We start from the raw sequence: 12,726 nt of genomic DNA on the forward strand, positions 1-12,726 counted from the left end.
ATGGGTAGTTCTGTGATATACCAGTTGTTGCCGTTGTTCAGTCACTAAGTCGTGTCTGACCCTTTGCGGCCCCATGGACTATAGCCTACCAGGCTTCTCTGTCCTTGGGATTCCCCAGGCAAGAATACTGGTATGGGTTGCCATTTCCTTCTCCAGGGGATCTTCCCGACCCAGGGATCAAACCCGTGACTCCTGCATTGGCAGGTGGATTATTTACCGTTGAGCCACCAGGGAAGCCTAGATATACCAGTTACACCTCAGTTAAGCAGATTTTTAAAAATAGGAGGCATTTTGCCCCCTTCTCAGGGCACTTATGAGGACCCAGTGAGTGAAATTTTGCCAGTCTGGCACTGTGTGTGTGTGTGTGTGTGTGTGTGGTGGGGAAGGGGGTCCAAATGTAGGCCTGACTTGGGTTACACATTGGGTGGTGTTTTCACAAAGGTGGGACCCAGCTGAGCCGCCTACCAACAGGAAGTGGTAGGTGGTTCGGTCTTGCTTAGGAAACTCTTCCCCCACCACCGTGGCCCTCCCAGCCTGTGGTGGAAGAGCCAGCCCACAGGGCCGGAGCCTTTGTGGTCAGGGCCACGACCGCTGCCATGAAGACTGGGTGAGGCCCTCCTGCCTTCAGCACAGATGGGGAATCGACGGCCTCCCTTGGGGTCAGTGAGGACACCCTGGAGGTGCACATGGGGCCCCCAGGGGCAGCGTGCCCTCGAGTGTGCACGGATGCAGTGCCAACCACACGGGGTGAATGGAGGTCAGCCAGGGCCTCCACACCTGGTGCTGGGAAGTTCACGGCCACCAAGTTCTCAGCTGCTCCTCCAAGTGGAGGAAGTGATGCTGCTGAAGGTGAAATACCTTAAGGTCAAGTTCCCCATGATACCAGACATCTATGCCTTCAACCACCCAGTGAGGCTGAAGGGTCTGACTTCACTCTTTGGGCTCAAGTCTCCTCCTGAAAAAAGGAGCTGGTATACCTCGACTTCCCAGGTGGCTCAGAGGTAAAGAACCCGCCTGCCAATGCAGGAGATGCATGGTTCAACCCCAAGTCGGGAAGATCCCCTGGAGAAGGGAACGGTAACCCACTCCAGTGTTCTTGCCTGGGAAATCCCATGGACAGAGGAGCCTGGAGGGCTACAGTCCATGCGGTCGCAAGGAGTTGGACACACTTCGTGACTGAGCACGCACACCTGCCGCAGGGACTGTTGTGAGAACTCAGTGAGTTAATACCTGGACCAGTGCCTGGCCCCCAGTCAACTCGCCGCAGGAGCTCCGGGAGGGCATGTGCATCCCTGGCTGAGACAGTGCCCTCTTCTGGGCCTCCGTTTCCCCACTCGGATACTGAGGGATCTGGAGGTGATGTTCCCACATCTGGCTTGGGAAAAAAATAGAGGTGGTTAAAAGCACCAACTTTGGAGTCAGTGCCAGCACTAGCGAGATGACTCTGGGCGAGTTATACAGTTTCCGTGTCTTGTGCTCATCACCCCTAAAATGGGGATACTAATAATACCTACCTTGAAGTCTTCCCTGATGGTCCAGAGATTAAGACTTCATGCTTCCAGTGCAGAAGGCATGGGTTCAATCCCTGGTCAGGGAACTAAGATCCCACAAGCTGTGCCATGCAGCCAAAATAATAGTAATAATAATAATAACGATAATGATAATACCAGCCACTTCATGGAATTGTGGGTTTCCCAGATGGTGCTAGTGGTAAAGAACCCACCTGCCAATGCAGGAGTCATAAGAGACACAGATTCAGTCCCTGTGTCAGGAAGATCCCCTGGAGGTGGAAATAGCAACCCACTCCAGTATTCTTGCCTGGAGAATCCCATGGACAAAGGAGCCTGGCAGGCTACAGTCCACAGGGTCACAAGAGTCAGACACGACTGGAGGGACTTAGCATGCACAAATGCCTGGAATTGTGAAAATGAGATGAGAGATGAGGTCAGCCTCCCAACAGGGCTTGATATGCAGTGAGTACATTTAAGTGTCAGCCGTCACCGCTGCTACTACTGTTATTTTCTTCATCTTACGGATGAGGAAGCTGAGACCCAGAGAGGGGATGTGACTTACTCAAGGTCACCCAGCTAAAAAGTGGCACACCTTAGGATCAAGGCCAAACCTGCTGAGCCCCAAGGCCCATGCTGTTTCCATCCCTTCCCCACTGCGCCTCTGAAGTCACATGCGTAGTAACTGGGTCAGAGGCAGCGTACCTGGGGGATGACGCGGCAGCATCCATCAGCGACGGGTGCAGGTCAATCCCTTGTCTCCTGCTGACACCTTGCAGAGAACAGGCCTGGAGGAAGAGGGGGGTTGAAGTGAGTGGGGGGAAGAAATGGAAGACCCACAACCTGGACCCTCAGAACCAAGGGAAGGGGCCATGGAGAGTTGGATTTGATGTAGCACTAGCCCCCAGGGTAGTCTTGGCCTGTTGATGGGGACTGACAGGATAAAGCTGAGACTACCCAAGATATTCAACAGGGACTGTAAGAGAGAGGCATACAGACCCTGCCTGAACCCTGGGGCCCCTCAGAGACAGGAATTGACACCGGGAGCAGCAGGGAAGGCTTCCTAGAAAAGTGGGACCTGAGGATAATGTGATAAGGGGAAGGGGCAGGGGCGGGGAGGGCAGGCCGGCAGGAATGACGGGGGGGGGGGGGGGGGGCGGGGGTTGCTGCAGAGGCACATTCAAGCTGAGGCGCGGCATTGCTGGGCAGTGGTCAGAGCCTGGGCTGAGCCTGGGGGTGAGGAAGCTGGTGTGCCCCCCACCCAGCCCGCAGAGCCTGCCCAGGGCAATGCTTGAGGCCAAAGCGGCAGAGAGAAGCAGGCACCCCACAGTCCCTGGGGGAGGGAAGAAGGGCTTCTAGCAACTTGCAGCTGCCAGCCAAGCTCCCAGGGGATGCAGAAAACAGCCCCAGAGGGACCGTCCGGGACCAAAGCCCGAAGTGGGAGCATCGCCACACGTGTGCACACAGGTGCCTGCACACACGAGGCAGCCCTTGGGGAGTCCACGCGCTTATCAGAAGTAGGTCAGCAGAGCAGTCCAGGGTCTCTTCTTGATGGGCATGGGGGAAGAGCTCCAGGTCAAGAGGATGCGCACTCATCAGCACACAGGGGGCGGGGGGGAGCCCCACACGCTCCACAGGAACAGCCTGACCCCCCCCCTCCCCAGGCTGCATCAGAGCCCATGGCCTGGCTGTTCCCTCTCGGAGTCCTGTCCACCCAGGCAGTGGGCGGACATGTGACTGGGGTCGGGAGAGCTGACCCCTTCTAGCCCTGAGACTGTCATGGGGAGATGTCACCCTACTTTAGCCCTGCAGCGGGGAGATGCCCAGTGCTGTCCTGCCCTGAGCAGGCACTGCATAGACTCGGTGGCCGTGCCAGGTAGGGCTGGGTTCGGACACTGTCGCTGGTGGAGGAAGCAGGGCTGGGGGTCCTAGGTTCTCAATGGAGATGCTCCGAGGGGAGGGCACCGTATGGGACTTCATGAATGGAGGGGAGGGGAGGGGCCTGTGTGGGGGAGCAGGATACTGAGGAAGGAGCAGGGGGCGGGAGCCAGAGGAGGGGAGGATGGCTCCCTGCACCCCCCCACCCCCCGCAGCCAGCCGGGAGGACGTGCAGATGGAGCTCCGTTTGGGGCTGGGTGGGAGGCAGGAAGTTCCCTCCTGATGTTCCTCTTCTCCGTGTGAAGTGGGAGGCTGGGTCGTGCCGAGGGGGAAGGGGAAAGCAGAGGAGGAGAAGAGGGTTTGGGCCTGGGAGGGGAGCGGCTGGCCTGGCCAGGGTAAAGATGCCAGGCTCCCAGACTGGGCTCACCCCAGCCTCCAGCCCAGCTCAGCGGGCAACCATCATCAGAATGAGAACCCAACCACACCTGCCTCTTGGGGAGGCACTTACTGTGCACCAGGGACCAACCACTTCATGTCCTGTAACCCTCAGGGAAAAGACACTATTGTATTCTTTTTATAAGATGGGGAAACCGAGGCACAAAGGCAGGAAGTAACTTGAGCAAGGACATCCAGCTAGCAAGTCATTGAGCCCAGCTTCCAACTGGGCAGTCTGGCCCCAAGTCTGTACCTTCACTCTGAACCGCAAGGACAGGAGTGGGGGCTGAGGGGCGGGCTGTGGGTACCGGGAACACTGGTGGTCCACCTGGGACTGGAAGGAGCTGGTGCTGAGGCTCAGCACCAGAGGGGGTTCACCGCCAGCCTCCCTCACTGGTGCATAGGCAGACATGGACACTTGTTCCCTGATGCTCGGCTCCCTGGTCTAAGCCTCCCTCCATTAGACGGATGAGAAATGCAGACCCCAGATAAGCATTTGCTGTCACCCACCCCTGAACGCTCCCCACTGCAGCTCTCTGCACCCCCAGCACCATCGAGAGGCAAACTCAGTACCCCCGAAGGGGTGGGTGTGTCCAGGAAGCCCCCTCCCCCAGCCCATGTGAACACAGAAGGGGCCAGCGGTGAATGTGGAGGATGGGTCGTGGTAGAACAGGCATTCTGTCCTTGTATCCAGGGAGCCTGGGCGGAGACCCAGGAGCTACAGCTGCAGCTGTGTACTTGAGCTGGGCTGTGTGTGGTCATCTGAGGTCGGGGACGGATTATAAGGCTAAGGCCGTGGTGGGGATGTGGCCAGCCTGCACCTCCCTGGCATGATTTTGTCTGAGACTTCTGCCCCCTGTTATGGCTTCCCTGGTGGCTCAGTCGGTGAAGAATCCACCTGCAATGCAGGACACCTGGGTTCCATACCTGGGTCGGGAAGATCCCCTGGAGAAGGAAATGGCAACCCAGTCCAGTATTCTTGCCTGAGAAACCCCATGGACAGTGGAGCCTGGCGTGCTGCAGTCTGTGGGGTTGCAAAGAGCCGAAACGACTGAGCGACTGAACAACCTCCCCTCACACCCCACCTTCCCCTCCCCAGCCTTCTTTTCTCTACAGCCCATGTCACCTTTTATCACAGTATATAATTTGTGGGCTCACTGTGTATTGTCCATTTCCCCACCTTGAACATAAGTCCTGTGTGTTCAGGGCTGTGTCCCCAGGGCTCCAGACAGCACCTGGCAAACAGCGGGTGCTGATCAGTACTTGTGAATGGGAGCACCCATGTGAACTCAGCATGTGGCATGTCTTCATGTGACATAAACACATGTGCCTTGCCTGACACTGTGTCTGGATGATAGCAGGAGACACCCAAGTAGGGAGCGGTGGGGCAGTGGCCGTGTCTCTGGGGAACGCTGGCTCAGGCCTGACCCTGAAGCTTCCAGGAAAGGATGGGGAACTTCCCAGGTGATTCTTCTTTACCACTGAACCAGGTGACTCAGTGGTAAAGAACCCGCCTACCAATGCTGGAGGCGTAAGAGACGCAGATTTGAACCCTGGGTCAGGAAGATCCCCTGGCGGAGGCCATGGCAACCCCCTCCAGTTCTTGCCTGGAGAATCCCATGGACAGAGGAGCCTCGTGGGCTACAAGTCCGGGGGTCTTTTGAGTTTGGACATGCCTTAGCAACTAAACCAACCATTCGCAGCAAAGATGCTCGTCGCCCCCTCGTGGTCATCTGAGGCCTGGCATCGGGCCCAGCCCCAGGGATCCTGGGCCCTGGACGGGGAGAAGGTGGGTGGTGGAGGGGCCTGATGTCACACTCCATCCCTCTCCCCACCCCCACACCAGGGAGAAGATGAGCACGGGCTGCCCAGAGCCCGAGCCTCCCCACTCCCTGCCCTGCTGTGGGCCAGGGACCGCCCCCGGGCTGGGTGCCGGTGTGCCCCTCCTCACCGAAGACATGCAGGCGCTGACCCTCCGCACAGTGGCCGCGAGCGATGTCACCAAACACTACGAACTCGTCCGGGAGCTGGGCAAGGGCACCTATGGGAAGGTTGACCTGGTGGCCTACAAGGGCACAGGTGAGTGTCTGCAGGGCGGCCCGCTGTAAGACAAGAGTGGGGACCTGGCGGGGGCTCTCTGTGGGGACCAGGAGGCCAGCAGAGAGGCAGAGTCCAGTACCTGTGGAGAGAGTGTGGGGTGAAGCGGCCGGGGAAGGAGGGGACAAGGGAAGAATCTCTGGGTAGAGTGCCCCCACTGGAGGGTGGGCTGCTCTGGGGCCATCCACAGTGCCCTGAGGACAGCCAAAGAGGATGAGATGGCTGGCATCACCAACTCAATGGACGTGAGTTTGGGCAAACTCCAGGAGATAGTGAAGGACAGGGAAGCCTGGCGTACTGCAGTCCATGGGGTCGCCAAGAGTCAGACACGACTCAGCAACTGAACAAAAGTGCCCTTGGGACAGCCAAGGAGATGCGCCTGGGGACATGTGGAATCAGGGGAAAGGTCAGGGCTGGCAGTGGTGTTTGGGAGCTGACCAGCATATATGTGATAGCTGCCCTCGGGAGGGTGGACCAAACTGAACTAGGGTCCTCGAGAACAGAGCACCATGCTTAACAGCAGGTGGGAGAGGGCCCTGTGAGGTCCGTGTGGCGTCTCCTTTCCTCAGATCCTGAGGACACTGAGACCCAGAAAGATGCAGTCATTTAGCCCAGGTCACGCAGCTACAGAAAGTATGAGCTCAGATGAGCCCCCAGTCATCAGCTCCGGGGCCTTCTTGCTTAACTGCTGAACGTGACACCTTCGCCACAGTGTAAGCTCACTGCAGTGCCCGTCGGCCAGCCAGGGGCGGGGGGCTGCATAGGTGCCCAGAGCTGCGCTCAGAGGGGACCGGGCCAGAAGGAAGAGCCTTGCACATGGGGTCACCTGAGCTTTGCTGCTTGCTTGCTGTGTGACCTGGGGCACGTGACTTAACCTCTCTGTGCCTAGGTTTCCTCCTTTGTAAAACAGAGGAGCATTAATGCCCAGCTGATAGGGCCTTTATAAAAGAGTGAGTTGTGAAAGTGAAGTGCAGAAGGCAGGACCCGTGATGTGTAAGCACTCTGTGAACACACATGTATGTCGCATGGCTCCGTACCCAGCTGGGTACAGATGGCTGCTCAAGCTCAGAGTCAGGGACCTGTGCCTTGCAGGCCCTCGCCGCTGTGTATCTGCCTTCTTATTTATTCATCTGCTTAACAAACGTTTTTGGAGCACCTGCTATGCACCAGGCTGTTCTGTGAGCGCTGGAAATACAACAGCAAACAAGACACGGATTCCTGGGACTTCCCTGGTGGTCCCGTGGTTGGGACTTCACCTTCCAGGGCAGGGGAGTGCCGGTCCCATCCCTGGTCAGGGAACTGGGGATGGCACATGCCTCACAGCCAAGGAACAAAAGCAATAGTGTAACAATTCATGAAAGACTTGAAAAAAATGGTCCACAAAAAAAAAAGAAATCTTAAAAAAAAAAAAAAGACAGTTTCCTGCGTTCAAGGGCCTTCTGACCAGGGCAGACAGACAGGATAGGTAAGTACACAGTGTGTAAGGAAAATGAGAGGGTGGAGGAAGCAGCAGGCCCGCCTCGTGGGGCCTGCAGGCGGGGCAGAGAGGACCCAGGCTGACCCCTGACTTGCTGCATGGCCTTCCCCTCTTAGGCCTCAGTTTCCTACCTGTGAGACGAGGACAGCCCGCCCACTGGGGCTCCCGTCGAGTTGTGCACGGTGGCTCAGACAGGCTTCGCAGACAGGCACAGCTGTGTGGGGCGCAGGGGCGCAGGGAGGGGGCTCCTCACCGCTCTCTTTGTCGCCCGGCTAGGCACGAAGATGGCGCTGAAGTTTGTGAACAAGAGCAAAACCAAGCTGAAGAACTTCCTGCGGGAGGTGAGCATCACCAACAGCCTCTCCTCCAGCCCCTTCATCATCAAGGTCTTCGACGTAGTGTTTGAGACCGAGGACTGCTATGTCTTCGCCCAGGAGTACGCGCCCGCCGGGGACCTATTCGACATTATTCCTCCTCAGGTACCTGGGTGGTGGCTGAGGGAGGGGAGAGGGTCTTCAGGGTCCCCGAGTGTGAGAGCTGAGGAGGAGTCAGGCCACTCGCTTAAATCATTTATTAGGCACCTACTGTATATCAGTCACTGTTTGGAGGGTTGTGGATACACAGTGAACAAAAGGTCCTGCTATGGTCCTAGTGGGGGAAACAGACACTCCACAGCCAGATGAGGCACTGAGATGGAGAAGGGAATGGCAACCTACTCCAGTATTCCTGCCTGGAGAATCCCAGGGACAGAGGAGCCTGGCCTGCTACAGTTCACAGGGGCGCAGAGTCAGACACGACTGAAGTGACTTAGGCACCCCACTGCGATGAGGACCGGCCGGTGGGTGGGATAAAGTCCAGCAGCCCCCTCCTCCACCGCCGCATAGGAACAGGTGGGGACCCAAGAGGGGAGTTGGCAGGGCCACCAGTCTTCCCAGAGGAGGTGCCCGCGATGGGACACTGCCCCCGGGGATTCCCCGCACCTGGCTTCCCAGTCAGCCAGGATGAAACTGCCCTGCCGCCGGATAACTGACAAGGCCTCTCAGAGCCGCCGTTTAAGGGAGATGGGCATACAGCAGACCCTGAGGGATGGGGTCTTTATTAGCCCAGTACTTGGCCCAAAGCAGGCGCTCCGTACAGGTACTGAGGGAAAAGGTGGGGAAAGTTCGAGGGGTGTGTGAAAACCCGGGGGCCAGGGAGGGAGCCGGGGATGCCCAAGTAGGATAAGGAAGGGCGGCTGGCCCCGGATCTGCTGAGGAAAGGGACCCGAGAAGGAGTTGGGGGGGACGGGGTGAGGGCGGGGCGGGACGGGGCGGGGATGGGAAGGAGGGGCGGGGTGGGGCGGGGTGGGGCGGGGATGGGAAGGAGGAGTGGGGCGGGGATGGGAAGGAGAGGGCGGGTGGGAGCTGCCTGCTCTCCTGAGCCGCTCTCCCGCCCTCCCCTCCGGTCGCAGGTGGGGCTCCCCGAGGACACCGTGAAGCGCTGCGTGCAGCAGCTGGGCCTGGCGCTGGACTTCATGCACGGTCGGCAGCTGGTGCACCGCGACATCAAGCCGGAGAACGTGCTGCTGTTCGACCGCGAGTGCCGGCGCGTGAAGCTGGCCGACTTCGGCATGACGCGCCGCGTGGGCTGCCGCGTGAAGCGGGTGAGCGGCACCATCCCATACACAGCGCCCGAGGTGTGCCAGGCGGGCCGCGCCGACGGCTTCGCGGTGGACACGGGCGTGGATGTGTGGGCCTTCGGCGTGCTCATCTTCTGCGTGCTCACCGGCAACTTCCCGTGGGAGGCGGCGTCGGGCGCCGACGCCTTCTTCGAGGAGTTCGTACGCTGGCAGCGGGGCCGCCTGCCGGGGCTGCCGTCGCAGTGGCGCCGCTTCACCGAGCCAGCGCTGCGCATGTTCCAGCGGCTCCTGGCGCTGGAGCCCGAGCGCCGCGGGCCGGCCAAGGAGGTCTTTCGCTTCCTCAAGCACGAGCTCACGTCCGAGCTGCGGCGCCGGCCCTCTCACCGCGCGCGCAAGCCCGCCGGGGACCGCCCGCCGGCCGCCGGGCCGCTGCGCCTCGAGGCGCCCGGGCCGCTCAAGCGGACGGTGCTCACCGAGAGCGGCAGCGGCTCCCGGCCCGCGCCTCCCGCCGTCGGGCCCGGACCTGTGCCGGTCCCGGTCCCAGTCCCCGTGCCGGTCCCCGTGCCCGAGCCCGGCCTGGCCCCCCCGGGGCCTCCCGGCAGGACCGACGGCCGCCCGGACAAGAGCAAAGGGCAGGTGGTGCTGGCCACGGCCATCGAGATCTGCGTCTGAGCCGCCCCCGCCGCCCTCGGGGCCCGGGCGCCGAGCAGCAGCTAGGCCGGGGCGCGGGGAGCCGCCCTGGCGAAGCGGCCAGCACCCCGCGGCGGCGGGAGGGATTAGTGGTAGGCGAGGCAGGCGCCCGGCCCAGCGGCGGGCCGATGAAATGCCACCAAAGGAGCCCAGCCCCACAGACCCGAGGATTCAGAGGCCCCCACCCCCCACCCCCGACACCGGGAGCAAGGGAGCTTGCCGGCAGACTACCCCACACCTCCCTGAACCCTGGGACCCTGAACTAGTTGCTCCGGGCCCTTTGCACCCCCTGGCAGATAATCCCGCAGCCCCACCCCTGGTCCCGTCCTCCTCCCCACCTTCCCGCCCCCATCCCCACCCTGGGAACGTAAAGGAACCGAAGTGTTGGGGCGGAGAAGGGGCTTAGGGCGTCTAGGCACTGGCTGGGAGGAGGGCGGAGAGCCAAGGGCAGGGGCGTTGCTCATCTGAGACCGGCCCCTTTCCAGGGAGGGTTAGGGGGAGGGACCACGCCCCCTGCAAAAATGTAGCAAACGTCTGGATGTCGCAGCAGGGTGTGTAAACAGGCCCCAAGAATCCTGTGACTCTCCCACCACCCAGTCCCCGCCACCCCGATGAGGACACAGAGCCCAAAAGGAGGGCGGCCGGCCAAGACCACACACAGCCAGAGAGGCCGCAGCCCTCCCCCTCCCCCCACAGGGATCTCAGGGCAACTGAAGATCTCCGTGGCCAGGGACCTCAAGCCCCTGCATCCCCAGGCCCGGGGAATGAGTTCAGAGCCCGGGCGCGACCCAGCTCCGCCTGACCACAGGCACCTTCCACCGGCCAGGGAAACCTTGCTCAGATCCTCTCAATCCTCGCTGCCCCAGCCCAGACTGAGTGGCCTAGACTTTGAGCAGGCAGCGAGGTTACTTGTGCCAGGAATTTCTCCCGGGTTTCTGCTGGAGTCCAACAACATCTGAGCCTGGGGCTGACTCCATCCCGGCGTCTCCCAAGTTTCTGGTACTGGGGTGTGGGTGTGAGAATAAGGCGCCCTGGAAATGGGAGGGAGTGAGTGTGTGAACAGGTACGTGTGCAGTGTGAGCACATGCAGAAGGCACCTATGTGCGTTTAGCTCTGTTCAGTGGCTGCATCCAGACACCCCAGTCACTCCGCCCCAGAATTCTCAGCGGGCAGCTGCCAGAGGGCGCCCAGGCCCGCGGCTCAGCACACCCCTCAGGGAGCCCGGCGAGGAGGCACCTGCAGGCCCATTAAGGCCCCGAGGCAGCGCAACAGGCCAGAGGAGCCCAGCCTCACAAAGCCCACCCTCACGACTCCTGCCCTGTCCATGGAGGCCTGGGACCCTGCAATAACCTCATCCCAGGAGAGGCTGCTCCCTCTGCCTGGCAGCACCCTGCCGGCTGTCCCAGGCCACACCTTCCAGGGTCCCTCCTGGGGTTCTCGGCCATTTGAGGGAGCTCCCTAGTGGGCCAGGCTAACCAGAGGGGACCCTCTGGCCGAGAGCCCCCACTTCTCCATTCACCCGCATTCCCACCATGCAAAAGGGCTATAGGTCCCCCCGCCCTGCCCGGGGCCAGTTTACAGTGCGGTTGCCCCAGGGCCTGGTCCGCCTGCCTCCTCAGTGTGCCCGCCCATCTAGAGACCCACCTCCCCGGCGGGCATGGGGGCCCAACACATGCCAGGTAAGTAGCAACCCCCCCCCACGGGCCAAGTCTTGGAGCAGGGCCTGCCTCCCCATCACTGCCCCGCCCCCCCAGCCCACCTGGAGCCCATCTGGGCACCTCTCCCAGCCTCGACTTCTCCTTTTGCCTTAGGCCTCTCGACATCCCGTCTCTCCTGCAATAACACGGAAGCGAGATTCCAAGTAGACGCCCCTCGCGTGCGCCCTCTTTTCTCTCTCTCTCTCTCTCTGTTAAGATCCTGTTTTGAGAGTCTCTCCCTTGTCGTAGTATCTAGGATGTTAGAGTTGGGAAGGGACCGTAGTTCTGTAGCCCAGCCCCTGTTTTCAGAGGCACAGGGAGGGGGCAGCGGCAGCCGACTGGAAGCAGGACTGGAACCGGTTCTGCACCCGCCCTCCCGTTCAGGGCCTTGCTGCCGCCGCCGCCACCACCACCTCTGCTGGGGGGACTGGGACCCTTTGCCCCTTAGGAGAGGTGTTGGTCACAGATGTTTACCTCAGTTTATGTCACTGTCAAAGAACAAGTAAATAGCAAAAAAATGAATCACACCGTAGACCTGAAGACTTAGGAAAAAAAAAACCCTCGCGATTCTTCTGTGCAGGTGTTTGTGTGTGCGCACACACGCGCGTGTCTCTGTCACACCCTGGGCCAGCTGGGTCATCCCCGACCTCTGTCCCAGCCCCACGCCCCCTACACTGCCCCCTGTCCTTCGGTGCTTCCCAGAGGCCCCTCAGAGCTGGCCTGTGGGGTGTGGCGAGCCCCTGGGCAGAAGGCAGGGCCACAGGTTAGCTAAGCGGTCTGCCACCAGGCCAGCTGAGCAGAGCCCTAAGGCTGCCAATGCTCCCCGGGCCCACGCTGTGGCCGGTGGGACCATCCTGGTGGCTGGTGTCAGCATTCCAGCCTGACTCGGGGCCTGGGTGGGATCCCAGCCCCGCAGCTCCAGACCCTCATGTTGCCACCGTCCTCCACCGTGTGTTTGTAAATACTCTGGCATCCTTTGGCCCTGAGAAGGTTTTTAAATGTGTTATTTACTTCTCTAATCATGACAATTGCTATAAAATAAACAAAAGTTTAGAAAAATTACCACTGGGTGTCTTGTCTTGTCTCAGATAGGGCCTAGAGAGGGAGGTACACAGAATTAACTCTGGAAACTGAAAACAACACATGGTTTAAGGTGGGGTCTGCAGAGTCCAAAGGCAGCTACCCCAGGCCTCCTGTGACCTCTTGCGTGAGCTAGAGGAGACCCCAGCCAGGGATGATGGAGCATGAAAGGAACAAGGACCCGTGTTCTGTGGGGGAGAAGTAGGGAGCTTTCCTGAACTGGACTCCAGCTTCAGTGTGGAGCCC

The 12,726-nt window shown here is 60.3% G+C and overlaps 1 protein-coding gene across 3 annotated transcripts in view; it reads left to right on the plus strand.

The window, feature by feature from the left end:
* The window catches only part of SBK1 (SH3 domain binding kinase 1), a 53,899-nt gene extending 41,437 nt beyond the window's left edge, over positions 1 to 12,462 (plus strand). For all 3 annotated transcript variants that reach the window (XM_070461133.1, XM_070461134.1, XM_070461132.1), the window contains exons 2-4: positions 5,668 to 5,900; positions 7,672 to 7,874; positions 8,846 to 12,462. In XM_070461133.1, the coding sequence (XP_070317234.1) occupies positions 5,675 to 5,900; positions 7,672 to 7,874; positions 8,846 to 9,685 (1,269 nt within the window). In that variant the 5' untranslated portion in view covers positions 5,668 to 5,674 and the 3' untranslated portion in view covers positions 9,686 to 12,462. The remainder of the gene's footprint in view (positions 1 to 5,667; positions 5,901 to 7,671; positions 7,875 to 8,845) is intronic.
* The last annotated feature ends 264 nt before the right edge of the window (positions 12,463 to 12,726 follow it).

The sequence above is a fragment of the Odocoileus virginianus genome, chromosome 33, assembly GCF_023699985.2.
Source record: "Odocoileus virginianus isolate 20LAN1187 ecotype Illinois chromosome 33, Ovbor_1.2, whole genome shotgun sequence".
NCBI lineage: Eukaryota > Metazoa > Chordata > Mammalia > Artiodactyla > Cervidae > Odocoileus > Odocoileus virginianus.